The sequence below is a fragment of the Erpetoichthys calabaricus genome, chromosome 8 (genome assembly GCF_900747795.2).
Source record: "Erpetoichthys calabaricus chromosome 8, fErpCal1.3, whole genome shotgun sequence".
Lineage (NCBI taxonomy): Eukaryota > Metazoa > Chordata > Cladistia > Polypteriformes > Polypteridae > Erpetoichthys > Erpetoichthys calabaricus.
The window spans coordinates 17,817,893-17,844,055 of NC_041401.2; the positions used below are offsets into that span (position 1 = coordinate 17,817,893).

A 26,163-nucleotide genomic window follows, 5' to 3' on the forward strand; every position below is an offset into this window, starting at 1 on the left:
TTTTGTTTTACGTTAAGCGTGCACTGCATAGAGCTTAATATCCTAGATATAATTTGTTGTTTTTTTATCATTAAAAAAAGAAATTACTTGCTTTTAACCAGAAAAGTTCACTTAAGTGCATAATGTGTAGTCTACACTATTCATTATGTAATTTTAATTTACATTTTGAAGTACTGTCATTAAATATATATAATTTGCAGGATGATCATTATGAAGAGGATGATGATGATGATGATGAAGGCCCAGGCTTAAACCTTTCTTCAAAGTCGGTTGAAGTTTTTGATCTCTCTGAACATGAAGATATGTTTTCATTACAGGATATGGATTCCACACACGCAGCTGTAAAGTATAAGGAGGTATTTGAAAATCCTTTGTGTCCTTGTACACTGCCCCCATCACCACTTGATTATTTTCATTTTTCCTGTGTTGCAGGTGGTAGGCTTTTGGCAATATATCTATATCTCTGTCAGTGATATTTTATTTTTATAGTTTTCTCAAAATTTGATTCAGTAATTTTGTGAAGAAAATGACCATATTTTATTGAGGTTAGTTAACAAGATTGTTAATTTATGTAGTAATTTTGCATTTTGTACTACTCATTGAATGAATCAAAGCCAGGACAGGCATTGGCTCTCCATTATACTGAAATCTGATTACACTGGATCAGTGAATATATGGTCTGTAGTAAATTGGGGTGTATATCTTACTACATTTATGCTTATATTACATACCAGTAAACATTGCTTTTCATTATTATCTATCTATCCTTTGTGTCCTAACATACAGTGGTGTGAAAAACTATTTGCCCCCCTTCCTGATTTCTTATTCTTTTGCATGTTTGTCACACAAAATGTTTCTGATCATCAAACACATTTAACCATTAGTCAAATATAACACAAGTAAACACAAAATGCAGTTTTTAAATGATGGTGTTTATTATTTAGGGAGAAAAAAAATCCAAACCTACATGGCCCTGTGTGAAAAAGTAATTGCCCCCTTGTTAAAAAATAACCTACTGTGGTGTATCACACCTGAGTTCAACTTCCGTAGCCACCCCCAGGCCAGATTACTGCCACACCTGTTTTCAATCAAGAAATCACTTAAATAGGAGCTGCCTGACACAGAGAAGTAGACCAAAAGCACCTCAAAAGCTAGACATCATGCCAAGATCCAAAGAAATTCAGGAACAAATGAGAACAGAAGTAATTGAGATCTATCAGTCTGGTAAAGGTTATAAAGCCATTTCTAAAGCTTTGGGACTCCAGCGAACCACAGTGAGAGCCATTATCCACAAATGGCAAAAACATGGAACAGTGGTGAACCTTCCCAGGAGTGGCCGGCCGACCAAAATTACCCCAAGAGCGCAGAGACGACTCATCCGAGAGGTCACAAAAGACCCCAGGGACAACGTCTAAAGAACTGCAGGCCTCACTTGCCTCAATTAAGGTCAGTGTGCACGACTCCACCATAAGAAAGAGACTGGGCAAAAACGGCCTGCATGGCAGATTTCCAAGACGCAAACCACTGTTAAGCAAAAAGAACATTAGGGCTTGTCTCAGTTTTGCTAAGAAACATCTCAATGATTGCCAAGACTTTTGGAAAAATACCTTGTGGACTGATGAGTCAAAAGTTGAACTTTTTGGAAGGCAAATGTCCCGTTACATCTGGCGTAAAAGGAACACAGCATTTCAGAAAAAGAACATCGTACCAACAGTAAAATATGGTGGTGGTAGTGTGATGGTCTGGGGTTGTTTTGCTGCTTCAGGACCTGGAAGGCTTGCTGTGATAGATGGAACCATGAATTCTACTGTCTACCAAAAAATCCTGAAGGAGAATGTCCGGCCATCTGTTCGTCAACTCAAGCTGAAGCGATCTTGGGTGCTGCAACAGGACAATGACCCAAAACACATCAGCAAATCCACCTCTGAATGGCTGAAGAAAAACAAAATGAAGACTTTGGAGTGGCCTAGTCAAAGTCCTGACCTGAATCCAATTGAGATGCTATGGCATGACCTTAAAAAGGCGGTTCATGCTAGAAAACCCTCAAATAAAGCTGAATTACAACAATTTTGCAAAGATGAGTGGGCCAAAATTCCTCCAGAGCGCTGTAAAAGACTCATTGCAAGTTATCGCAAACGCTTGATTGCAGTTATTGCTGCTAAGGGTGGCCCATCCAGTTATTAGGTTCAGGGGGCAATTACTTTTTCACACAGGGCCATGTAGGTTTGGATTTTTTTTTCTCCCTAAATAATAAAAATCACCATTTACAAACTGCATTTTGTGTTTACTTGTGTTATATTTGACTAATGGTTAAATGTGTTTGATGATCAGAAACATTTTGTGTGACAAACATACAAAAGAATAAGAAATCAGGAAGGGGGCAAATAGTTTTTCACACCACTGTATTCTGAATAGTTCCATAAACAACTAAAGAATATTTAAAGACTATTTTACACTAAAAGGCATTCCATGGTATGAGATATATGCGATAGATCTCTTTATCAGGGATTTGAGCCTCTATTATTATTATAATTATTATTATTTGGCTGATGCCTTTATGCAAGGCAGCTTACAACATTTCAGATACAGTTGGTTACATTTTATTTTTTTCCAGTTGTAGCACAGGCTGGTGAAGTGACTTGGTCATGGTCACACACTGTCAGTAGCAGGGTTTAATGTCTAAAGTCTATACAAAGCCTTAACCACTTCACCGCACTGTCTGCCTGTTAAGAGTGATTTAGCAATATACTTTATATTAACAGATAAATAACAGAATATTGTTCAAAGCTGTAATTAGTAGTTGGAGTTTTAAGTTTGTATACCTAAATAGTATATTAGGGGAAGAGTGAAAGCTGGTTGTGCCAGATGAATTTGTCTAGTTTATGGAAAAGAATGTTTTAGAACAGAGTGGTTGAGTATTTTGAGTATTGCAGCTGAAACTTTATAAGGTTATTCTTGCATTTGTATTTTATATTCATGGTCAGACAGCATTAATAGTACTTTAAAGTAGTACTACACACAATGTTCCTGTAGTGCCATTCTTCTCAAAATTAATTCATACAATTTATGAAATATTTGGAACCTAATAAAAGGCCCATAAAATTTTGAAAAGAAAATTTAGGTGTTTACTGTTTTTTTTCCCATTCCCTAAACTGTTTTCATCTTCAAATCAGCTAAATGGTTAAATGTTTATTTTCATCACTAGTGGAGGATTTAAAGTACCTTAGTTCCTTTTCATTAGATAGTTTGGAGCTATCATGATGCATGACTGTGGGTCAGTGTGATGATAGCAGTTGGGCAAGCATTATACTAGATGTAGATGGTAAAATGGGAGCTAATTCTCCAGGTGAAGATTTGTTTATTGGTCAATCTCTGTGCTAACTGACGCCTTTTGGACAGAGTCTGAAAGAGTAGCTGATGTGAGGCTCTTTCACAGAGCTGCAGGACTTGCTTTTCTTGATAGAGTGAGGATCTTGAAAATACTTCAGAACCTTGGAATAGAATGTCTGTTTCACAAATCAAATAGATACCTAGGTATGCCAAGTTGGAATGATTAAACATTATATCTCAAATGGTATTTGTGTACATAAGAATGCCCAGGAGATGCTAGAGACCACTGTTAAGGGATAGTGCATTTGTTGGCCATCTTTTTCAGTATTACCAGTGCAAGTCTCTCTAGATCGAGTAGATAGAGAATGAGTGAATAGTAAAAGTAAGCTGTAGCAGTAAACAATAGTAGAATCTAATCCTGATTTAACCATTAAAAGGTACACTAAAATGAAACCTATGAAATTCATCTTGGTTAAACTCAGGTTTAAAACACTGGAGCATCATTTTTTTTCTGCACAGCACCTAGGCCTCTAATATTGGGCAGGCATACTTCTTGTATGAGAGTTTTTATTTTTGATTAACCTAATCCTGAGAAGCTGGTCAGTTGGTTTCGCATGATAGTCTTATTTTAAGAATGCACATGGACAATTTTTGTATGTAGTGTTTTTATGTGTGATGTACTGCCATTCCTTCCTTATTATGTAGTTTCTTACCTTGTTTCCATTGCTCTACACTGCGTTCCAAATTATTATGCAAATTATATTTTTCTCTGATTTTTCTAAATAGTCGATGCAAGTGGCAGTCAGCATAATTTTTGAGTCATCAACCATTAAAGTATAATTCAAATGTTACTGAACAAACCTCCTAATGATAATGGTATGTTTTTCAAAAATAAAAAAACTTAAAATGCACTGTTCCAAATTATTACACACAACAGAGTTTCAAAACATTTTATTGGTTGTAAAGAACTGAAAATGGTCATTTGTTGAATTTGCAGCATTAGGAGTTCATATTTACTGAAATCAAAAGCTATTTCAATCATAAACATCTTAACAGGTCAAGTTACATATTAACATAGGACCCCTTATTTGATAGCAGCTTCACAATTCTTGCATCCATTGAACTTGTGAGTTTTTGGAGAGTTTCTGCTTGAATTTCTTTGCAGGATGTCAGAGTAGCCTCCCAGAGCTGCTGTTTGGATGTAAACTGCCTCCCACCCTCATAAATCTTTTGCTTGAGGATGCTCCAAAGGTTCTCAATAGGATTGAGGTCAGGGAAAGAAGCGGGCCACACCATGAGTTTCTCTCCTTTTATGCCGATTGCAGCCAATGATGCAGGGGTATTCCTTGCAGCATGAGATGGTGCATTGTCATGCATGAAGATGATTTTGTTACGGAAAGCACGGATCTTCTTTTTGTACCATGGAAGAAAGTGGTCAGTCAGAAACTCCACATACTTTTTAGAGGTCATTTTCACACCTTCAGGGACCCTAAAGGGGCCGACCAGCTCTCTCCCCATGATTCCGGCCCAAAACATGACTCTGCCACCTCTTTGCTGACGTCGCAGCCTTGTTGGGACATGGTGGCTGTCCACCAACCATCCACCACTCCATCTGTCTGGACCATCCAGGGTTGCACGGCACTCATCTGTAAATAAGACTGTTTGAAAATTAGTCTTCATGTAGTTCTGGGCCCACTGCAGCTGTTTCTGCTTGTGAGCATTGGTTAGGGGTGGCAGAATAGAAGGTTTATGCATAACTGCAGTCCTCTGGAGGATCCTGCTCCTTGATGTTTGCGGGACTCCAGAGGCACCAGCAGCTTCAAATACCTGTTTGCTGCTTTGTAATGGCATTTTAACAGCTGCTCTCTTAATCCGATGTATTTGTCTGGCAGAAACCTTCCTCATTTTGCCTTTATCTGCATGAACCTGTGTGTGCTCTTGAGTCAGCCACAAATCTTTTAACAGTACAATGATCTCGCTTAAGTTTTCCTTCAAATATCTAAGGTTTTCATACCTTGTCCAAGGCATTCAACTATTTCATGCTTTTCGGCAGCAGAGAGATCCTTTTTCTTTCCCATATTGCTTGAAAATGGTGGTCTGCTTAATAACATGGAACATCCTTCTTTAGTAGTTTTTCCTTTAATTGGGCTCACCTGGCAAACTAATTATCACAGGTGTCCGAGATTGATTTCAGTGATCAAAAGAGCCCTGAGACACAATACCATCCATGAGTTTAATTGAAAACAAAATATTTAATCTTTATGACAAATACAATTTGCATAATAATTTGGAACACGGTGTAAGGAGATTTGAGCACACTGTAACCTTGATTTGGTGTGAGAATGCCAGAATATTTAAAGAACTGTGATGGTACAGCAGCATGGTGGCGCAGTGGGTACCGCTGCTGCCTTGCAGTAAGGAGACCCGGGTTTGCTTCCCGGGTCCTCCCTGCGTGGAGTTTGCATGTTCTCCCCGTGTCTGTGTGGGTTTCCTCCGGGTACTCTGGTTTCCTCCCACAATCCAAAGACATGCAGGTTAGGTGCATTGGCGATTTTAAATTGTCCCTAGTGTGTGCTTGATGTATGTGTGTGTGTGTGTGCCCTGCAGTGGGCTGGTGCCCTGCCCAGGGTTTGTTTCCTGCCTTGCGCCCTGTGTTGGCTCCAGCAGACTCCCGTGACCCTGTAGATAGGATATAGCGGGTTGGATAATGGATGGATAGAAGATGGTACATTTTGTATAGAGAGAGAGAAAAAGCCTGAGCAGCATGAAACATATGGTTAAAACAACATTTTGGGATTCAAGTCTGTGTTGTACTACTCAAGGCCAGGGATGTGAAAAGAAATGTATCTAATAATGAAACTGAAAACATATGCCAATTGATAGCTCATGTTCTGCATTTTAGCAAATGATTTTCAAATTATTCTGTGGTTATCCCTTTAAGTATAACATATCCTCTTTGCTATAAGTGAATTAGTGCGCAAGTGTCACTGTTTATCCATCCATCCATCCATTTTCCAACCCGCTGAATCCAAACACAGGGTCACGGGGGTCTGCTGGAGCCAATCCCAGCCAACACAGGGCACAAGGCAGGAAACAATCCTGGGCAGGGTGCCAACCCACCGCATGTGTCACTGTTTAGTGAAAACATATCCAAAATATGCACAGGATGCTTCAAGAGTAACTATTGAAAAGACTGGCTAATAGGCAGATGAGGATTACCATTTTGTTAAATGTGGTTTTTATTATGCATTGCTTTATGTTTGATGCTAGTTACCCAAAACTGTTATATTGTCGTTTTATAGCTACAGCTGAAACATGCCATTGCAGCCTCTGAAATCAGCAGATTAAAAGAACAGGTAAGAATACAAAAACATTTTTATGTAGTGTTTTTTTAACACTTCCATCTAAACAGTAGCTGTAAACAACTAAAACAACTAAAAAGTTTTACACATAATTCCATGCTTACCATGTTCCCAGAGCACGAAAAAAAAATACTTACCCTGTTAATGTTTTTCCCTTTTCTCATTTATTTCATATAGCTGTGAGATAATGCATATTTTGAGCAAAGTAGTCCTCTAGTGTATAGTTATTTCTGGAGTAGACACCTGATAAAAGTTTTTAAAACAAAACAGTATTGCTCAGAAATATAAAAAATTGGAAAATATGACAGAACAGAAACCAGTTCAAGATCTTGAGTGAAACTACATTTTGTGTGTAGATAGCACATGTACCATGGTGACCCTTCTTTCTTAAGCATGTGATGCATGTACCAATTAACAGTTGACTATTAACTTATAAAGTCCATTATGATGCTCAGTCATTTACCAATTGAAGAAAAAAAATTGTCAGCAAACACCATCATTGTTGGCAACTATAGAACTACTATGTACCTATACTTGAGGAAGGTGGCATCCCCCCCAAAGCACTAAAATACACATTAGTGTATTAGTTTGACAGAACACCTTCTGTGTCTGTGCTTCAATTCTTGGTCTCTAGGCAGAGTAATTTGCAGTCTTCATCACATATTGATGGCAGATCTTTTTGAACTTCCATGCAAATCGCAAGAAGGACATGTACATGGCACTAGAATTCAGCAAAAACATATTGAATGAATTCTTTTGTATTAAGAAACTGAACTTGAAAACAGTGTTCATGTCAACAGTGAAAAATATTTGATAAGATGAAAGGGAAAGTTGATTATGGGTCTCTGACTTGAGAGGTGAAAATAAAGTTTGTTTAATTCCTCCACACCTAGAAACAAATAGATCTTAACTGTTATGGATAAAGGATTTTCAAAGTAGGTGAAGTATTAAATATATAGGCAGAAATTGCAGTTTTCGATGACTGTGGACCAAGGTTAGCCCTTGTGACAACATAAATCATCTTAACACGTTGGCACATATGTCTAGAATTTCCAAACAGCAATTTATTTTATCTTTGACAAATTTTGAAGCTCGGCCTGTGTCTTGGTTCATTAAGATTATGCATGGTGAGCTGCAGATAATCAAAAGTTCTGTTAATTTTAGAATAACCATTGCATGACATTTTATGAAGCTTTTGCACCATTGTGAGTTTGAGCAGTGCTTTAATGAAGCAGGAATTTTTTACATGCACTTGAACTCCCCCCATATTTCATGATAAATCAAGTTATGCTTTTTTTCATTCATTTGTTGCTTTCTTCTCATTTTTTCTTGGAATCCTTGGATTGAAATAATTGGGTTGAAAAAAATGTTTTTTTTAACATACTGTTTTTTGTGTGAAAATGGAAGCAAAATATTGTTTGTGTTAAACTTGTGGCTCAGGTTTATATAGAACATTATTAAAAGTCATAGAAATTAATAATATTTGAAATTGAATAAATCCTGGTAAACATATCCTCCTGTCCTTACCTTCAGAATATAGCAGATTATAATAGAAATTGTGTGATGTGCTACACTTAACATGAAAAATTTGTACATCATGTGTTTTAGATAATAACCATAGCTGAATTGAGAGTAAGTAAAAATTTAAGATGAGTCAAGATGAGATCATCTGGTTAACTTTAAGCTATACATGTCTTCATTTTTTAAGAATCTATTCCAGTATTTTGTACAAAAATAAATATTACCCTGTCTGTTTAAAATGTGTTATTTCATTTAATATCACAATTCACGTTTTAAATTTATGATTTTTAATTTAGTTAATGGTAATGGAAGCAAGTAAAGTTAACTGGGAGAAAGTACAGTCCAAGCTAGAGCAAGACATTGAAGAAAATAAGGAAAAAATTAAAAAGTTGGAGACCTATTGGAATGAAGCACAGTCCTTATGTAAAACTGTAAATGAACATCTTCGAGAAACTCAGTCCCAGTATGATGTTTTGGAAAAAAAATACAATAAGGCAAAGAAGCTGCTAAAAGATTACCAACAAAAGTGAGTACATACAGAAGTTTAATCTGATCAATTGTGTGTATGTCTGTAATGTAACTATGTAATTGTTAAAACAAAAAAAAAAAAAGTCAAAATCCTTGTATGTGTGCATACTTGGCCAATAAATGTGATTGATTCTTTGTTTACTACAGTTATTTGCTTACACTTGTGGTTAAGTGGCTGTACTGCTTTATGATTTGAATGACTGAACATTCTATGTTTTCACCTCAGGGAAATAGAATTTCTTAAAAAAGAAGAGGACCAAAGAAGAACTCTTGATGAAAAAGACAGAATGTATCAAGCACAGCTGAAGACCTTAGAGGACAGAGTAAGCAATCATATTTATGTCATGTACATATGTTTATATGTAGACCACATACCAAGGATATTATAGTTTTGGATTTTTATATTAGTTTTTATTGCTATATTTTTTCTGACATTATTTGGAAATTCAGTTTAGTTTTTGTTTTCCTTCATCATGTATTTTTAGTTTTAGTTTAGTTTTTATTTTACAAAGACATTTCTATTTTATTTTTATATATATTAGTTTCAGTTTTAGTAATTATAGTATGGTTAAAGAGCTACTATGGAGTTTAGGTCTTGTGTCACAATGAGACAGAACTATTCACTTAATGGGTTAATGAATTTAATGTTAGTGGAAGCTTACTACACTATACATCACACTTTACTATTTGGTTTTGTTTTTGTCTTATAAAAACAAGTATAATCAAAACCAGGTACTGAATATGAACAATTTGACATAATTTTATAATTTTTAAAATATTTGTCATTTTTGCTGAACAAATCTGTGCTGACTGTTGGCACTTTTTTCTTTTCCTTTTATTGCCCAGAATGGGCCAATTTGTCATGAACTTTAGGTGAATTTTAAGGTTTGAGGGTTTTTTTTTACTCTGTCTACAGCACACAACATATCCCACTCCAACGGCAATGTGTTTATAATGAATACCTTCAAAATTTCATTCAAAAATGTCAAACACTGGGCTTTATTTTCTACCAGTCATATTGATATATGATTCCATTTCAGGCACAAACAATTTATAGACAGTATATTGCACCTGCAGGCCTGGAAAGATATAAAAAAATAAGAAAAGAGATTCTACTGTGTTCAGACAGGTGTGACCATGAAAATCACGGGGGTTAAGGAAGAACAGGACTCTTAGGCTTGAATGAGTGTGCAGACCCCACCTAGCGGTTTTGGAGGAAACAAAGAAAAACAAGCATGTAGTGTGAAGGTTAGGGGGAGTGAGTCTTGAAAAGCCCACCATAAGAACAGTAAACCCATAATGAGCAGAGCAAGAGCAGGTAATAGGAGTATCGACAGGCACAAAATGAAAGAGACAGCATCTGAGATTAAGAACAATATATACATTATCTAAACCTGTTTATCCAGAGCAGGATCACAGGAACCTGGAGCCTACCCAAGCAGGTTTGGATGCAAGGCAGGAAAAATCCCTGGTATGCAATATGTATGATATGGCTGATGTTAAGAACAAAAAGAATATGATATTTCAAATATCTGATTTGAGAGAGACACATTGAAAAAATGGAGACAGATATTTTAAAGCATAATTCTGCTACTGGATTATATTCACAGTATCAGGTATTTTGAGCTGTGAATATGAACTAATAAAGATAAATAAGTAAATACAGAATAAATGCAAAAAAAATATGTTTAACTTTTCACCACTTGGCAGACGCTCTGCCCCGAGCAGATTGAGGAGACCCTGGAGAGGTAGAAATATGCTGTAGAGAGGAGAGGAATGAAGGTCAGTAGGAACAAGACAGAATACATGTGTGTAAATGAGAGGGAGGTCAGTGGAATGGTGAGGATGCAAGGAGTAGAGTTGGCGAAGGTGGATGAGTTTAAATACTTGGGATCAACAGTACAGAGTAATGGGGATTGTGGAAGAGAAGTGAAAAAGAGAGTGTAGGCAGGGTGGAATGGGTGGAGAAGAGTGTCAGGAGTGATTTGTGACAGACGGGTATCAGCAAGAGTGAAAGGGGAGGTCTACAAGATGGTAGTGAGACCAGCTATGTTATATGGGTTGGAGATGGTGGCACTGACCAGAAAGCAGGAGTCAGAGCTGGAGGTGACAGAGTTAAAGATGCTAAGATTTGCAGTGGGTATGATGAGGATGGACAGGATTAGAAATGAGGACATTAGAGGGTCATCTCAAGTTGGATGGTTGGGAGACAAAGTCAGAGAGGCGAGATTGTGTTGGTTTGGATGGATTTATCACTTACCTGCTTGTGGTTTAAATTATGAAAACTTTCTTTATATATTGTAAAAATATAGTATACATAAGAAAATTTGGTTCACAGATCACAATGACCAATTACTAGTTATTTATTTTATATCTCTGACCATAGTGTGCCTCTTGCTTTTACTAAAGATTCTCAGTATATGTTTGTTTTTGCCCTTTTAAGGCACAAATTGTCAGTTGAAGTATACCTGATATAATACCATACTACAAATTCTGGTCTTGATACAATACTAGTATAGTACTATCAGTGGATGATCCTTGGTTGTTGCACTGAACAGCAGAAGGAGATCAGAACTAATTTTAACTAATTTCCAGGTAGTCTTAATAATAATAATAATAATAATAATAATTCTTTGCATTTATATAGCACTTTTCTCACTACTCAAAGTGCTCAGCAATTGCCGGTTAAGCGCCTTGCTCAAGGGCCCAACAGAGCAGAGTCCCTATTGGCATTTACCCCTTATAATGACAAGCAGTGAAAGTGTGAGATAAAACATAGTACACTATTGATGTCACATTTGCATTTTAGATACATATTTCATAGACTAGGAACCTAGGAAATGTCACATTTGTGAATATTTGTCATGTTTCATTTAAAGAGCTTTAGATGAAGCATTCATTCACATTTTGGTAAGAATATGGCATTTATCAGATTACTAGGGGGCTCCGCCCCCTGCTCGCTTCGCTCGCCAACCCCTGGCGTTGGGGCATGACAAAGAGTGAGATGTATGAATTAGATATAGAATAGTGTGCAGGTGTGGATGATGCATATAGAAAGCAAAAAATAGTGTTTGGCACAGAGTAATGGTTTATTGGAATATTTCTTTGTACACAACATTAGTAGTAAAGATGGTGTCCTGTCCTTGAATGAGTCTTCCTTGGCATGGAGCATTTATAACTGTAACTTTAACGTCAGATGAACGTCGAACACGTGAGAAGGCAACATAAAGTTGTCCATGTCCAAAAACGGGCTCAGAGAGGTAGATGCCAACCTTGTCCATGGTTTGTCCTTGTGATTTGTTGATGGTCATGGCAAATGCAGGTTTAATGGGGAACTGTCGGCGTTTCAATGTAAAAGGTAATTGTAGGTCAGAACTCGTAAGGTCAATTCTAGGAATGAGAACAGTATTGTTAGCATGTGATCCTGTAAGAACTGTTGCTTGAATAACATTGTGTGTAATGGTGTTGACGACTAAACGTGTGCCATTGCATAAACCCTGTTTAGTGTTAAGGTTTCTTAATAGCATGATTATTGTTTTGTTTTTAAGGCTAAGATTGTGTTGTGGTAATCCGGCTGGGTTAATAGTGTTCAAATATTTTAAGGGGAAATTCAGATGTTCATTGTCGTCATCAGAGGCAACTTTGTCAGAGCTTAGAAAGAGCCGTGCCTCTCCCGGAAGTAATGAAATGACCTGGTTATTAATGTGATCAACATTAATATTTTTTGGACATAATATAGTGCGTTGTGTTAAAAGGGGCATTTGGTCTAATGAGACCGCTGTTCCAAATATCTCCGTAATCTGGGTGAAGTCCATCTGTATTGGTGAGTGTACAATGTTCTAGTTGTAATAACCAATTGTTATATTCGGGATCTGGAAATTGCATGCTTTGTACCAAGTGTATCTTTAGAAAGCAAAGCCAATTGTTCGCGTAACATTTTTTGTTCCGCGGTTTTAGAAGAGCGCCGAGGTGAATTTTTTTGTTTGATGCGGGTTCGTGTTTGTGGTCCCGTTACTCGAGCTGTCTAATTTTGTATCCGTGATCGTGAATTGAGGACTTGTTTGATCTTTATCGTTAGGAATATGGATAAGTGATAAGTAGGATCAAAGTCATTGTTAATATGCGGACTGTTCGTTTCTTCGTATTATCACCAATCAGGTCTCGCGCCTGTATATGTATTGTAGTTCGGTCTTGTGTTGTTTATATGACGTCGTCGCGTATTTTAAGGTGGACTAAATAATAGCTGAGCGCATGGCATGTGGAGTAATAGGTAAGCACTGTCTAAAATCTACTCCTAATAAAAATACCTTTACTCCAAAGGGAATATTATTATTCATCAACGCAATGCCAATTGTCCGCGTATTTTAAGGTGGACTGAACAATAGCTGAGCACATTGTAAGTGGAGTAATAGTTAAGCACTGTCTAAAATCTCCTCCTAATAAAAGTACCTTTCCCGCAAAGGGAATATTATTATTCATCAACGTTTGTAGAAGTTTATCAATGGTGTTGAGTAAGTGACTGGATGCCATTGTACATCCATCCATCCATCCATTTTCCAACCCGCTGAATCCGAACACAGGGTCACGGGGGTCTGCTGGAGCCAATCCCAGCCAACACAGGGCACAAGGCAGGAAACAATCCTGGGCAGGGTGCCAACCCACCGCAGGACACACACAAACACACCCACACACCAAGCACACACTAGGGCCAATTTAGAATCGCCAATCCACCTAACCTGCATGTCTTTGGACTGTGGGAGGAAACTGGAGCCCCCGGAGGAAACCCACGCAGACACGGGGAGAACATGCAAACTCCACGCAGGGAGGACCCGGGAATCGAACCCAGGTCCCCAGATCTCCCAACTGCGAGGGCAGCAGCGCTACCCACTGTGCCACCGTGCCGCCCCCCATTGTACATTCATCTATAATTAATAGTGTGGCAAGACGGATGTCACGTGCATTGTTACTGTGCATTGTCATAGTGGATACCGATGTTTCTGTGATTTGGACCGGTATTTGGAATAAGGAGTGACATGTGTTTTTGGAGCCGAGACATTTTTTCTTCTGCGGTTTCAGAAGCGCTTTGTAGGTGCCGACGTGATTTGTGCATATTTGCGTTCTTGATTTGTTTCAGGGTGCACTGTTCCAATGCGATGTAATATTTGTCCACATACGCGAAAGCAGTATGGGTCATTGCCTTTTGGTGACCTGATATTTACTCCGGTAGATGCAAAATCAAATGAACTATTGTAGGATGTAATGCAGATGCACCGCCGTGTATTTTGTTGTTTCATGCGGGTTCATGTGTTTGGTCCTGTTATCAGAGCCGAATCGTTTTGTACCCGTGAGCGTGTATTCATGACTTGTTTGTTCCTCAGCATGCGAAATATGGATAAGTAATAAGGAGGATCGCACTCACTGTTAATATGGAGCCTTTTCTGCAGTTGAACGGTTAATAGTGCTTTATTGTAAGGAGATCCACCTATGCTGCCTAGTGTGAAGGTGTTGAGATGACGTTTGTTTAATATGGACGGTTCCTTTAGAAATGGGGCTTTGGGTGTCACTTCTTATTGATGTTAGGGTGTTTGTGGGTCTGATTTGTCATTGTTGTGAACGTTTCGTGTGCCATGTCTCGTCTCTAATGGGCCTGGCGTGGCGGTCACGGCTTCTTTTTTTTGGTGCATTAGGAGCTTGTTAAATCCTCCTGTTTGTGTGGGTTCCGTTTCGTGTGCAATGGGATTTGTGCGGCGCTGTGTGCTTTTTCGGCGTCTGACCGGAGGGTGGGGGTGGGGGATGGGGTTAGGGGGGGAGGATTGGTGGGGCGCGAGCGTCTTCTTTCTTTTTGTGTGCCAGGGGCTTGTTGAATCCTCTTCTTTGTGTGTGTCCCGTCTGTTGCTTGTAGGGTGGGTGGGGTGGTTTTGGGTTCTTTTTTTTTGTGTGACAGGGGCTTGTTGAATCGTCCTCTCTGTGTGTGTCCCGTCTGGTGCCTGTAGGGGGAAGGGCGCGGGGGGGGCTTGCAGGTGGGCGTGAGCGGCTTCTTTTTTTTTGTGTGCTAGTTTCGTGTGCAATGGGTTTCGTGCGGTGCTGTGCGTCGCCTGCGTTTGACTCCTTTTTTTCTGTGCTGACTCCTTTTTTCTGTGGTCGCGGGGCCTCATTTCTTTGACTCCTTTTTTCTGTGCTCACTCCTTTTTTCTGTGGTCGCGGCCGCCTCTCGCGGCGCCTCATTTCTTGGGGCGCCTGCGCAGTACGTCTTTTTGCGGCTACAGCCCATGGCCGGATGTCCCTGCGTCCATCCGGTTTAGCATTCTCGGTTAGTAATATGGATTTTATTGTTCAGTATGCAGTGAGAAATAGCTCTATTCTTTGTGCCATCCATGAAGACAAAAGTATAATTGAAGACGTCCTCTCATCATTCAAATATTATTAAAATTAAAGCTTCTGTTTCAGTTCAGTTTTTTTGGAAGCCATTAGTGTATAATAAAAATGCATTAGTATTACTATTGTATTGAATTCTATTTTCATGTTTTTAAAAACTTTAATAGTTTAGTGTATTAATACAGATGCATTAATAATTATAATCACACTCACTAAATACATTTGAAGGTTAATACACATATAAAAAATATTGCTAATTTTATATAAATAATACAGAACAAAGGCTTGCTAAGCAAGTTCATTAGGTATTCTAAAGTCAGTCAGTCATTATCCAACCCGCTATATCCTAACAGTGTCTGCCTTTAATCACTCTGGGGGGGAAAACATTATTTTAAGAAGTTAGGAATTGTGGAGGCACAGATTAAAGGCAGTATCTCTAATTAGACCACTGGAATCCTTGCACTTTACGTACTGATTTATCATATGGCTTGCTTATTGCTAAAAAGTAAAAATATTGCCCTGGTAAATGTGCGTGTTTGATATTTATTTATATCTGTTGGTCTGTTAATCTTTTTTTTTCTGCAGATTACAGAGTTGGAGGCAAAAGATTCCAAGAATGAAGTGAAGCAGACAGAAAGGAATGAATGTTATGTTGTGCAGTGGCAGGGAGACCGAGCCACACTAGGTAGCTCCGAGCAGCTAGATAGTGCATCTGATACAGATGACATTCCCTTTAGTCATGGAACTGATGACACTGCAACAAAAACAGAATCCACTGAAACTTTACTTTCAGGTATGCAAAATGTTTCCAGTTTCCTTTTAGGATGAAACTTTGTTGCTTTAATCTGATGTGTGATTCTTTTTAAGTTAATTTATGGTCAGGAATGCATTGTGATTTTTATGAATGATTACTGCAGTTCTTTTCTCTGTAAAGCATTGTCATAATGATTGACTGGTAATTTATAGCCAAACAATATAACTGCCAATAATTTGCTTTTGTAACATTAATAAACAGTAGTAACATAGCACAGAACTGTACAAAATATCAGATGCAAAATGTATTAAGCAGTGCTTTCTCAAGTTAATGAGGTGTTTTTTCGTGGAGTTGGTTATGAGAAGGCTGTTACTTTAGAAGTGTGTGTGTGAGCATTTGCAAAGGGACTCAATAAATAAAAACCGTGTTCATCCTAAGAAATGAAAGGCGGCAGTTGGAAATGTGATGTACTGGCTGTTTTGCTTTAGCCAGTGTGTATCTTGGCAACTGATATGGGTGCAAATAATTTGTTAATGAATAAATAGTCAAGGATCCTAGTTGACTGTAACTTTAACACTAGAATTACCAGAGCCTACGAAAAAACTTGTCCCACCTTAAATCGCTTCTCACCTCTCTGTCAGCATCATTTGTCTTGTAAATGTGTGGATAAGCAGCAAACAACAAGCATCCTGCTATCACATCCCCCCGCCCCGCACAGTTTGCTCAGCTCAAGTCTGTTTACCTGCATGTCAGTTGCTTAGAGTTGTATAGAGTGAGAAGTCAAGCATGTGACACCTTTTATAAATAATATTTCGTTATTTGGAACACTTGCATTTCATGCGTGTTCCATGTCTACAACGATCTATGTAAACACATCGTTAAAACAGAAACGTTGTTCATGTTTTAATAATAATTGACAAAATGTAGACATGAAGTATATAATGTATGAAGCCTGAATTCCATATATCAAAGAAACACTATCACAAAAGGTTCAAATATAACACAGCAAGTGCGCTTTTATTCAAAAATATAACTGCAGAAAAAGAACCTGCCTTATGGTGCGACATTGACATGCATTTACTACAACTGCTTCGGTGGCGCAACGGTATCAACTGTTGACTGGTAATCAAAACCATCCCCGATGAGTCCGTTTTGAGAAGTGAGCTGCTTTTATTCTTCCTATTTTAGAATAAAAACATACATTTGATTTCAGTCTGTAACAGCCGGTGTAAATGTATGATACTTGTAAAGGTTACCTTTGGTTTTTTTTTTTTTTTATAAATTCAGTTTCATTCTCTGAGTCGCGTTCATGCTAAATCTCTGCAGTGTACCTGTGACTTGACGCTGTCGGAAGTAAGTAAATAAACCAAGGTAAATAAGTAAATAACATTTGATCTGGCTGTTATATACAAAGTACAGCGACTACAGCTTCCACCTGCAGCTATAGACTCTTCAGTTTGCAAGTGACTCTCCACGTTAGTGTTTACATCTGGGCGGTGTATGTGCCCTAAAAAGAAGTCGTACCAATGCTTGTGAACTGAAGTGTCTGCGTGCACTTTTCGTGGCATTACACATGTATTTTTTGAGCATGCCTGTGTCACTCAAACACAGGAAGCTCTACAGTGTACTTGTGACTTGACGCTGTAGGAAATAAGTAACTAAATCCAAATAAATAACATTTGATCTGGCTCTTATATACAAAGTACAGCAATGGCAGCTTCCGCAGTTTTATTCTCTCACTCACATTCATGCTCTCACATCACCTCCTTGCTCCCCTTGAATAAAAGTGCACTTGTTTTGTTATACTTGTACATTAACATTTATATGTTACTTACATAAAAGCCAGATCAAGAATGCAGTCAGACTTCTTTTTAGGGCACATACACCATCCATATGTAAACACTAGCGTGGACAGTCGCTTGCGAACTGAAGAGTATATAGCTGCAGGTGGAAGCTGCCGTCGCTGTACTTTGTATATTAGAGCCAGATCGAATGTTATTTACTTATTTACCTTGGTTTATCTACATACTTCCTACAGCGTCAAGTCACAAGTACACTGCAGAGCTATAGCTCATCTTTATGTGAAAACAGCAGTGTCATGTGTGTATGGGGGTTAGGGTAGGATCGTGAACGCGACTGAGAGAATGAAACTGAATTTAAAAAAAAATGAAAGCTAACCTTTACAAGTATCATACATTTACACCGACTGTTACAGACTGGAATCAAATGTATGTTTTTATTCTAAAATAATAAAAATAAAAGCAGCTCACTTCTCAAAATGGACTCGTCGGGGATCGAACCCATGAAGTTTTGATTACCAGACAACAGTTGATACCGTTGCGCCACCGAAGCAGTCATAGTAAATGCGTGTCAGTGTCGCACCCTAAGGCGGGTTCTTTTTCTGTAGTTATATTTTTGAATAAAAGTGCACTTGTTCTGTTATATTTGTACCTTTTGTGAAAGTATTTCTTTGATATTTGGACCTCAGGCTTCACACGTTATAAACTTCATGTCTACATTTTGTCAGTTATTGCTAAAACATGATAAACGTTTCTGTGTTAACGATATGTTTACATATAGATCGTTGTAGACACGGAACACACATGAAATGCACGTGTTCCAAATAACGATATAGTATATATAAAAGGTGTTATTTTGCTTGACTTCTCACTCTATACAACTCCAAGCAACTGACACGCAGGTAAACAGACTTGAGCTGAGAAAACTGTGCGGCGGTTGGGGATGTGATAGCAGGCTGCTTGCTGTTTGCTGCTTACCTGCACATTTACAGGACAAAAGACACTGATGGAGAGGTGAGAAGCGATTTAAGGTGGGACAGATCTACGAGTTTTTTCGTAGGCTCTGGTAATTCTAGTGTTAAGAAATAAAATATCCCTTTTTACATTTTTGACCTTTTAGTAAATTGTTACTTTTAACTACACTACCCACATAACTGTTGTACTTGTTATTTTAGATGTCTTGTTGACCGTAAGAAATATGTTTCAAGTGAGCATTTGTGCATTTTATAAATATATTTTCTCTACTAGAATGTCAGCATCCTAGCAAGTGAATAAAAGCTTTAAGACAATATTAGTTGGTGACACAATTCTGCTGGGTGAAGAAAGAAATGGCAACTTTGTAACTTGACGGTTGCTTCCGTAATGTCCTCCTTTCTCTCCGTCTGCACGTATGCTGTTTCGTTTTTCCAAACCCAAGATCAATTTGTTACGAACTGCAAGACATCACAGTAAAGTACACCTATCTTGGCCATCAGTACAGGAATTGCTTAAAAGAAGTGTATATCCACAGTTTACACTACAAACATGGTGATGAAATTGTGTTAGATGGCACATCCCATTTCATTTAAAACAATCCATAATATCATTATTTAGTTAAGTATTTAAATGCACCATACAGTATGGTGCCGAACAGACCTTTCTTTTTAGATTCTGTACTACCAGGTACTTACACAATAAAATAATCAGCAGTTAGAATGAATAAAAAAAATTCCATTTGGTATACATGCAACTTTAAACATTGTGTACTAGGGGTTATTAAAATGTATACTGATTTTAATTTCCCTTTGCTTAAAGATTTGGATGACATTGTTCCAGAAACTGAAAGACTTGATACAAGTGCTTACAAAGCAAAGGCTCAGCTTGCTTTGAAATCAAGAAGGCAAAGACCATCTAGAAACAAACTAAGAGAAACGTATGGAACGGAAGATTTAAGCATCCAGGTTGGTCTTGATCATCTTCTTTCATCATTTCTGTCTGGATTACACAGAGATTATAAAAATACACACTGAATGTTCTTATTAACTATATTTATTAATATATATTAATATATCTATTATTTGTATGTAGTCTATTCATTTAAATTAATCAATAGTTTTACTATCCCAATAATTTCTCCTTTTTAGATTGCTTAGTAAATTTAAGGTTGACATATTTAATGAAATTGAGCTGCACCGTTACTGTCAAAGTAATCTGACAATTAAAGCTTGTTTACTTGAAGAAAGTGTTTGAAAGTGTTTTTGACTACTCATGGTCTAAATCTTTGAGGCATTGACATCTGCCTAAACTTTTATTAATATTTGGGCCTGTTTCTGAACAGAACCTCATTTTTGTAGTCAAAATGCTATTTTAAAAGCACTGTTCTGAGACCTGTGTGATAAAAGTTGGTGATTGAGATTAATAGAAAAGGTATTTTACTCTAAATGTCGCATATTCAAATAAATATTACTACTTGCCCGTTGTAGGTTTACCTGTTTTTAGTGCTTCAACTATACAAATTGAAACAGTGGCACATTACTTGTGATTGTAAGAATTCAGTTTATTCAGTGCAGTTCTTTTTATAAGCCAAGTATGCTATACACCAAAGAAAAATGCAGTAAATGGAGTTAAAAGCAGTTTTAAAATAAAGTGACAAGCAACTAAAACATAACATGATGTTAAAACAGCAGCAGACAAACGTGCAACAAATACAAAGAAATATGTGTATCATGTTTTAAATGCTTGTAAGTTTCTTAGAGCTGAAAGGATTTTTGTATGTTTCAAGTCCTAGGAAGTTAGTTTTTTTAGATAATGATAACACAAGCAAGGAACAATTACAGCAGGATACCTTAAAGATTTGGCAGTGGGTCTGTTAATGAAAGTAGTGCAACTACTCCAAGGTATTTCAAGTACCACCACACACTTTTATTAAGAGAATTAAAGAAACCAAAAACTACTAAAATTGTTAAAAAGCAGTATAATTCACGCAAGCAACAGTGAGCATACAGTATGCGACAATAAGAAGTCTACAGTCTTGATTTACATGCTGAGACAAAAGGAATGTACTGTATATAATTTTGATAGGCAGATCTTTCTGGACTTTAGGGTCCTCTGTATGAAGGCTTTGCCTCATTAGTTTTATTTGGAATTTTAAACTGACATGCTTTTTGTGGTCACAGTATTAACTCTGTAGTATAGATGTTAATAATTCTATTGGAACATTTTAGATTTCTGACATCTTTGTAAGTCCTGTCCAGGCCTCCACCCTAAAAGACCTCTATTTGGTAGCACATTAGAAGATGCTTACTCAAACTGAATTTAAAAGCTTGATGAATATTGCTTGAGATTTTAATGATATAACTGTGGTTTATATTAATTTTGTATGGACTAATGGGGTTTAAACTCCCAGACATTCTGCCCTTGTTGCCAAAAATTTCAGGGGAGAAGCAGTCTTTTTTGTAGAAATGGCCACCTTTGTTTCACATTCTTTTCAGAAATAGGCCAAAAATTGAAATATTTTGTGTGCATTCTCATACCATTACCTTCCTGTGACCTTTTGTCCCATCTTTCTTCTTAAATCCAAACTCATTGCCATGGAGAGGACATGTAAATGCTACCCAGGAGTTACTATTACTTCTGTAATACCATAGGTATTCCTGCACTTTTTTTTAAGAATAAAAAGAGGCCAGACAACCTTTCTGCCTTTCCTCCAGAATGTGTGGCAGGATTATAACCTGTTTTCTTTTGGGACTCTTTCCTTCAAGGGGTTTTCCTTCTGGCTGTCTGCCAGTCCCCTATTAGCTTAAAGAACATTCCACCATTCTTTCTCTTGAGATAAAACTGCCCCTCACCAAACTGGTTCTAATTGAAGTTTATCATGTACAGTATCTTTTCGTGCTAACATACTTTTTTTTTTAAATGTTAACTTACTACTTTTTGTATATGAAAATACAGACATCTAGTTTAAGATTTTTTTTCATTTGTTGTATTTTGAAGGTGTTGTGTAATATTAGTTGTAATAACAAATACTACTAAACTACTAAATAGCTAATGATAGATAGAGATAGATAGATACTTTATTAATCCCAATGGGAAATTCACATTCTTCAGCAGCAGCATACTGATACAATAAATAATATTAAATTAAAGAATGATAACAATGCAGGTGAAAAACAGAAAAAACAGACAATAACTATGTATAATGTTGAATGTTAACGTTTACCCCTCTGGGTGGAATTAAAGAGTCGCATAGTTTGGGGGAGAAACAATCTCCTCAATCTGTCAGTGGAGCAGGACAGTGACAGCAGTCTGTCGCTGAAGCTGCTCTTCTGTCTGGAGATGATACTATTAAGTGGATGCAGTGGATTCTCCATAATTGATAGGAGCCTGCTGAGCGCCCTTCGCTCTGCCACAGATGTTAAACTGTCCAGCTCCATGCCAACAATAGAGCTTGCCTTCCTCACCAGTTTGTCCAGACATGAGGCGACTTTCCTCTTAATGCTGCCTCCCCAGCACACCACTGCGTAGAAGAGGGCGCTCGCCACAACTGTCTGATAGAACATCTGCAGCATCTTATTGCAGATGTTGAAGGACGCCAGCCTTCTAAGGTAGTATAAACGGCTCTGTCCTTTCTTGCACAGCGCATCAGTATTGGCAGTCCAGTCTAATTTATCATCCAGCTGCACTCCCAGGTATTTATAGGTCTGTACCCTCTGCACACAGTCAGCTCTGATGATCACTGGGTCTATGAGGGGTCTAGGCCTCCTAAAATCCACCACCAGCTCTTTGGTTTTGCTGGTGTTCAGGTGTGTAGGTGGTTTGAGTCGCACCATTTAACAAAGTCATTGATTAGGTCCCTATACTCCTCCTCCAGCCCAATGGTTGCCTTTATTTAGATCAGGCTTGTTTCCATGATATGATCGTCACAATGTTCAAGAAAATAATTTTACAAAATCTTTATTGTGCACTAGGGTGAAACTTTATTTTTTGTTTTATACAGAAAAATTTTGAAAAACCAAGCTTATTTTCTGAAGTTAAATCTCCATCGAATGAAGTGTCAACAAAAAGCATTCAAGAAAAAATTTTGCAACCTATAGAGCAGCTGCCTCTGGATAAAGTTAAACATGAGGTACCTTCATTGGGTGAAAGTGCAAATATTAGATCAGAACTGAACTCCATTGATCAAGGCATTAAACCAAACAAAGATGGTAGTCTGAGCTCCAGTCAGTCCCCTTCCAAAGACTCTTCAAACTCTCCTTCAGGACTCAAGCGAAGTGTCAGAAAGGGAGAATCAAAGGGAAAAGGCAAAGATAGCAAAGGTAAGCCAATTTTATCCATCATGTATAGTGCTGCCAACTTTCTGTCTCTGAAAATGAGGACATTTGGGTCAAAAAATGAGAACTTTTGAAGACGCCTTTCCCTATGTTGCCGTAATAAGCCATTATACTGTCTTTTGGGTTTTTTTAAAATTATATGAACCTTTAGTAACAGTTTATCGCTCTAATTATGATATGATGGCCACAATTAGTCACTGGCAAACTAATAACCCATTAAATATTTTGAATATGTCAAGCCTTTTAAATTAACAGACTTCATTCCTTCCATTCTTATTTGGATAGCTTCTCTGTCATAAACTTGTAAAAAAAAAAAAAAAATGATACACATGGTAAATTCACTTCACTTTTCAATTTAGTTTATTTGCATTTATCTGCATTCTTTTATATTTTTCCACTGAAGCTATTTTTCTCGGTAAATCTGAGATCTTTGATACATATGAGTAGAAATCTTTACATAGCATGCTACTAAAATTGAATCTTGTGAGCATTAGCCCCTTAATTAAATCAATAGTGAGAGCATTTCTATAATTGAAAAAGTCTTTCTACAAAAGCATCAAGTGGTGATATGGAAAAGAAAAATTAAGCAATTTTTAACAGCTTGGAGAACAACTCTTCATTCTTACAATGGCTAAAATAATTAGCCCATCTTACATTACAGGGTACATAAACATCAGTATCCTTCCTTTCTGTTACCGGTAATTTTTTTTTTTTTTTTAATTACAAAATTGGTCGAAACATTTCACGTCATCTATGCACACTCCCTTGTTATGAATGTACCTTATTGTGTAAACCACACTATCCCACTCAACTGGGTCTCTTAAAGACATCCACCTGAATGAAGAAACTTCTTTCAGTGGTTTCAGCCACATGTTCAAGTATTCAATACAGGAGGTATACAAATTATGGACATTTCTTTTAAAAAGTCCACATTTATCAGTACAGTATATCCTTCTTCCTCCATCTTCTCCAACATTTCCTTAACTCTAAGGGAAATAAATTGACAAATACTTCTTTCTGCCAGAATATTCCTTGTAGGAGCAAGAGTTTCAACAACCTCTATTAAGGAATCATCATTCCTTTCAACTTCCTTTATATGGGAGTTAAAGACTGACTGTACTGTTTGACAATGATTGAGATAAATTTAATTGAATTTATCATCAAAGAACCCAACCGGGGGGTTTTCTTGAGGCAAAAAGAAGGATTTTAGAGCTGGAAAAATGCTTTTAATCCTTTCAGTGGCACGCAGTAATGAAAGCCACCTTGTTCTGCTAATGATACAGAAGCTTTCTATTAGTAACCTCTGTAAAATCACAAGACTTTTTCAAATTTTCAACACGAACAGTATCGAGACTAAAATAATTAATCTTAAGAAAAATGGAGTCAATATCCACATCCATTGCATCTGGTTCCATGCAGTATACAATTATACAAAATGTGAGTAGGACAGACAGCTTCTATTAACGATCATCCAAATAATTTAGAAAATACATCCACCAAATGCAACACATTTATTATCCAGAACATTTTTCTGCAACGTTTCAAAAACGTAGATTACATCTTGCCTGAAGAAGGGGCCTGAGTTGCCTCGAAAGCTTGCATATTGTAATCTTTCTAGTTAGCCAATAAAAGGTGTCATTTTGCTTGGCTTTTCTCTACATTCATAATGGCTAACACGGTACAACACCCTAGTACTAAAAACGTAGTCAGAAATAGTGCCTGCTGTTTCATCTGACTTGCTATTTAATTCTGGTAGTTTAACCTTTGAGCCACCATTTCTCTATTTGAAATAATGGACAAGAAAGGGAAAAATTTTCAGAGGACCATGATTACTGGCATCAGTAGAAACTCCAAAAAACTGTACATACTGCAGGGACTTTAAAACTTCTTCAACAGAATGGGCTGCTAAGGCAGAGTTAACTATGGCTTCTGTCTTTGTACAGGATGACCTTTTTACAATTTCTGAATCAGATCGTATCCATCTTAATATTTCTGCTGAACAGGACTTTGAGTTATAGTTGTGGTGATATGTCACTGTATGAAAAGCGAGGGTTCCTTCACAGCAGAAATAATTACATCAACGCTTTTAGTGGCATTTAGTAAAAAGTCAGTCCTCTTGCTGGAAGATTTTTGACATCTACTGTTCATCTGATGCTTCTTTGAACTCATGTGAATGTCTAAATCGCCTTAACCCTCATTGGAAACTGAGATGTAGCTTCCTGGACCACACACAATGCATTCTGCCTCCTTATCTGTTCTGCCCTTTTGAAAACAAGGATATTTGTTGTACAAGTATTCTGTGAACTTGTACTTTCTTTTTGGCATAATGGGTATTCCTGAATTTATGTAAATGAAAGAATTATGAAAATATTATTAACTAAAATGATATTGCATTTATATGACAATAAATGTGTGATATTTTTTTTTTTAATTAAACTTTAATAGTTGCCTCATTGGGCGGCACGGTGGCGCAGTGGGTAGCGCTGCTGCCTCGCAATTGGGAGACCTGGGTTTGCTTCCCGGGTCCTCCCTGCGTGGAGTTTGCATGTTCTCCCTGTGTCTGCGTGGGTTTCCTCCGGGCGCTCCGGTTTCCTCCCACAGTCCAAAGACATGCAGGTTAGGTGGATTGGCGAGCCTAAATTGGCCCTAGTGTGTGCTTGGTGTGTGGGTGTGTTTGTGTGTGTGTGTCCTGCGGTGGATTGGCACCCTGCCCGGGATTGGTTCCTGCCTTGTGCCCTGTGTTGGCTGGGATTGGCTCCAGCAGACCCCCGTAAACCTGTGTTTGAATTCAGCGGGTTGGAAAATGGATGGATGGATAGTTGCCTCATTCATTTACAATTATAAATCCATTTTGGAACAACAGGTGGTAATAGCAGTATTACAAAGCAGTTCTCACTCGCACTTAAATACGATGGACTGTACCTGAATGTATGAAATTTCTTGTTTAACCAAGCTGCTGAAAGAAGAATCGAAAATAAGATCTCACAAACAAAATGTGAAATTGTAATTTCGATTTTGAATAAATTCACATAGTTATGGTGAATTAGGATTACATATAATTAAGGAAAAGCGCAACATTTATAATGAAGTGTCTGCTCACCCAGAAGATAATACTGAATTCAAAAGATGAAGTGAAAACACCAAGTTGGATAGACAAAAGTAAAGTAAAGACCTCGAAAGGTTGT

General features: G+C 37.5%; 1 protein-coding gene across 4 annotated transcripts in view; it reads left to right on the forward strand.

Annotated features, from left to right (window-relative positions):
* Nucleotides 1-26,163, forward strand: part of ppp1r9ala (protein phosphatase 1 regulatory subunit 9A-like A) — a 138,686-nt gene that overhangs the window by 76,394 nt on the left and 36,129 nt on the right. For all 4 annotated transcript variants that reach the window (XM_028806289.2, XM_028806290.2, XM_028806291.2 and 1 more), the window contains exons 7-13: nt 201-356; nt 6,633-6,686; nt 8,510-8,739; nt 8,968-9,064; nt 15,702-15,909; nt 19,464-19,609; nt 22,645-22,963. In XM_028806289.2, the coding sequence (XP_028662122.2) occupies nt 201-356; nt 6,633-6,686; nt 8,510-8,739; nt 8,968-9,064; nt 15,702-15,909; nt 19,464-19,609; nt 22,645-22,963 (1,210 nt within the window). The remainder of the gene's footprint in view (nt 1-200; nt 357-6,632; nt 6,687-8,509; nt 8,740-8,967; nt 9,065-15,701; nt 15,910-19,463; nt 19,610-22,644; nt 22,964-26,163) is intronic.